At 42.5% G+C, this 3,334-nt stretch overlaps 1 protein-coding gene across 1 annotated transcript; it reads left to right on the forward strand.

Annotated features, from left to right (window-relative positions):
* The first annotated feature begins 1,468 nt into the window (after positions 1–1,468).
* On the forward strand, positions 1,469–3,334 carry LOC131083814 (interleukin-8-like). The gene is made up of 4 exons (XM_058024784.1): positions 1,469–1,532; positions 1,707–1,842; positions 2,625–2,708; positions 3,304–3,334. The coding sequence occupies exons 1-4, from the start codon at positions 1,469–1,471 to the stop codon at positions 3,332–3,334; spliced, it is 315 nt and encodes a 104-aa protein (XP_057880767.1).

Here is a 3,334-nt window from a genome sequence, read left to right on the forward strand (position 1 = left end):
ATAAGTCTCAAAGACACTTAGTATTTTCTTACACAAGACACCTGCTGATTGCCATGGTTGAAGAGGACAATCCCCAGGCAGACCTCAGGTCAGACAAGCAAGGGCTGTGATGAGGGGTTTTTCTGTTTATCTCTTAACTAATCCAGCTGTATTCTGCACGCTGTAAAGTGACAAGGAAACCAGGTGCTTAATTCCATAGCTTCTGGAATAGCTACTGTTCAGATGATGTGCTCTAAGGCAATTTATAAACTACAGACAGTGATAGATATGGTAATAGGAACTGGAATTCAGTCTGGCATATGTAAATCTCTGAGACCTTCATGATCAGTCAGAGAAAAATAACCTGCATTCATTCATATTTGGCCCTATGTTTTGTTCCTTTGACTTCTCCATTACCTGGCAGAGGAACAGTAATGAGAGTCCTTATTGTTTAACCCAAATAAGGCCTAGTTGTATTATAGTATTAGTGTCTACTGTTGAAAGAAATGGTTGAACACCTCTGACATTGTCAGAATAATCCTTCTTCATGACCCCATCTTCAGTTTTCTTTATTTCCATCATAATCAGAAGAAATCTTCTCTTTACAGGGTCAAATTTAAATTCACAAAAGTGCCTCACTTTTTTTCAGAAGCAGAATCCTACAGCAGCTTTTAGAATTTTCCTTTGCCCAAATTCAAAGCAGCAAATAACTAAGAAGTTTTTGCTTCAGAAGAAACAGTCATTCTCAAAAAACAAAATCTACCTTAGGTTAGACAAAGGAATTCATTGCATCATATTTACATATTCTGTGTGTTCTCAATGGTTCTACAGAGTCTCAGTGGTACTATTGCTTATTTCAGTGAAACTAGATTTGAATTCATCAAAAGAATACTGTAAATATTTCTGGTAAAGTTATCTCAGCATACAAAACAGTTTTTTAAAAGGTACATGAATACAAGGACATGGAGAGCTAGTATCTATAATTTCTAGAATTATTGGCTCCTACTTCTGTCATGTCTTAGAACAGAAAAAAATAAAAGTGAAGTCCAAAGACACAGAGATAGAAAACCACAGAGCAAATGCCTTTGCGCTGTGGTAGAAAGTCACAAGGAGGACACAAGTACACATAAAAATTATTCCAAGAAGAAATTACAAACTCTCTACAGACTCTACACAGGTCACTGCAGGGCAACTCTACATGTCTTTACTTCATAAAGTGCTTTCTATGAGTGAGAAGCAGCTTTGTGGTTACCAAGGGAAAGGGGCTTACCCACTCACCTGTGACTCAGGGCTCGGCAGCATCTCGCAGGTTCGGAGTTTCCCGGGTATGACCCCCCCTCCCCATGATGCCGGAGTGCCCCAGCTGGCCAGGCAGGATATAAACACAGCCTGCCCCAGAACACAGGCACTTGTTACCCTGGGATCTGCCAGAGCTCACTCCACCACACAACCAGGCCCAGGCCACACCAGGAAGACACTCTCTTGCATCATGATTGGCAAGACTGCGGCTGCTGTGCTGATCCTGCTCCTGATCTCAGCACTTGGAGCACAAGGTAAAGAAACCTTTCCTCGAGCTCTGCTGACTAGTGGCCAGAGGAAATGCTGGAGGGGAGACACTGTGCTGTCTTACCAGTGCAGCAAAGGGCTCTCCCAGGGCTGTCAGCAAAAACCCCCAAGCTGTGCTTCCTGTGAAAATAGTGAACCATTCCACTGCTTTTTTTTTCCAGGTGAGGCAGTGCCACGCTCAGCCATCGAACTCCGGTGCCAGTGCATAAGCACCCATTCCAAGTTCATCCATCCCAAGTTCATCCAAAATGTGAACCTCACCCCCAGCGGACCTCACTGCAAGAATGTTGAAGTCATGTAAGTGTTTTGCAAAACCTTCCTGATTACTTAACAAGAAGGAAGCAGATTTCGCTCTTGATAAGGTGCAAGTGTTCTGCGAGCAGTGTGAGCAGTCTGTCGAAGCAGCTGCTTAGAAAGCAGGACAGCAACATTCCCTGCTCCTACAATGTGCTACGTGTTGGGAACTGAGTGTTGTTTTGCCAATCTCTACTTGTTGAACGCATGCAATATTTTGACCTAAATTCACAGTCATCAGGCAGCAAATAACTTTCTAAAACTCTGAATTCCACTGGCTTGTGAAAATGCATGGAGCCATGCTGAGCAAGAGATAAAAATATACTTTTTAAGGACTAGGTCAAGAAAATGATCACACTTCTGCTCAAGTCTATGAAAAAAACTACCATTGGCATTCAAATCGTTCCAGTTACATTCCAGAACTTTTTCTGTAAGTAAACAAGTTCCTATGGACTGGTAGTTCCTCTGGACTGGGCAGTACAATTTCTGAATCAAGATGGAAAGATTTAACTCTTCAGTGAAAGACTGACACCAAGCCAGTTGGGGGAAAAAAACAGTTTTGAAGAGAGGGAGAGCCCTGCAGATGGTTTAATGCATCAAATAGATATGAGAATATACTAAACCAGTGAAAATGATCCCTTTATGTTAGGCTACAGCCTCAGTTTATACAGCCTAAAGTGGAACATGTCAGTGTATGCCTAGAATGATGTTATTATGAGAGAAAGGAGACATTGCCTTGGATTTCACTGAACAGCCCTTTTCCCTTCCTTTCTTCCCTGTTGCAGAGCTACCCTGAGAAATGGCAGAGAAGTGTGCCTGGAGCCCAGTGCTCCCTGGGTGAAGCTGATCATCAAGGCAATTCTGGACAAGTGAGTAATTTCTCCTCAATAAGCACAGCTTATTGAAAACCGGTATTTTAATTGAACTACCAAACACAGACGGGTGTGAAGGGCTCCAAAATTCTGTCTCCTCAGGTAGTTATTACCTTTGTGTTCACTAATTGTAACAAACACTGTGATTGCTTTGAGCCTTAATTACAGCATTAGCTATTGAAGCCTTACTGTGCCACACATCTCTGGGAAGGTTACCTTCCTCTCCCTTAAGGCAGAAGCATTTTGGAAACCTGCAGCACAAGTGCTCAGAGAATCTGAGCATTAACTGACTGGTTTTCTCATGCTTGCAGTGGCAGAAAGCAGCAATCAGTTTTTCAAACTACTGGCACATAGATAAGTGGGGGAAAAAACAGGCTCCAGTTGTCAAGTGAAGCATCAAATGATGGAAATGCACTGTTGTTGAATCATTTTGGGAATGTTATGATGTACCAGTGTCCATTGGGTTCTGTCATAGCTTTTCAGGGTCTTGGGTACAGAAGCAGAGAGTGGCGGATTTCAGCTGACGCCAGCAAGTCTTACCTGTTGTATGGTTGTTTTTAATAGCTTCCTTTTCCATCTTCTTTCTTTCTAGGGCCAACACCAACCCTGAGACAGAGTCCTAA

Source organism: Melospiza georgiana, chromosome 5 (genome assembly GCF_028018845.1).
Source record: "Melospiza georgiana isolate bMelGeo1 chromosome 5, bMelGeo1.pri, whole genome shotgun sequence".
NCBI lineage: Eukaryota > Metazoa > Chordata > Aves > Passeriformes > Passerellidae > Melospiza > Melospiza georgiana.

Excerpts from the sequence above, each read along its gene's own strand:
- LOC131083814 (XM_058024784.1), top strand. The coding sequence starts at position 1,469 with ATGATTGGCAAGACTGCGGCTGCTGTGCTGATCCTGCTCCTGATCTCA. Across the intron at positions 1,533-1,706 it reads CTCAGCACTTGGAGCACAAG|GTGAGGCAGTGCCACGCTCA; the intron begins GTAAAGAAACCT and ends TTTTTTTTCCAG. Across the intron at positions 2,709-3,303 it reads ATCAAGGCAATTCTGGACAA|GGCCAACACCAACCCTGAGA; the intron begins GTGAGTAATTTC and ends CTTTCTTTCTAG.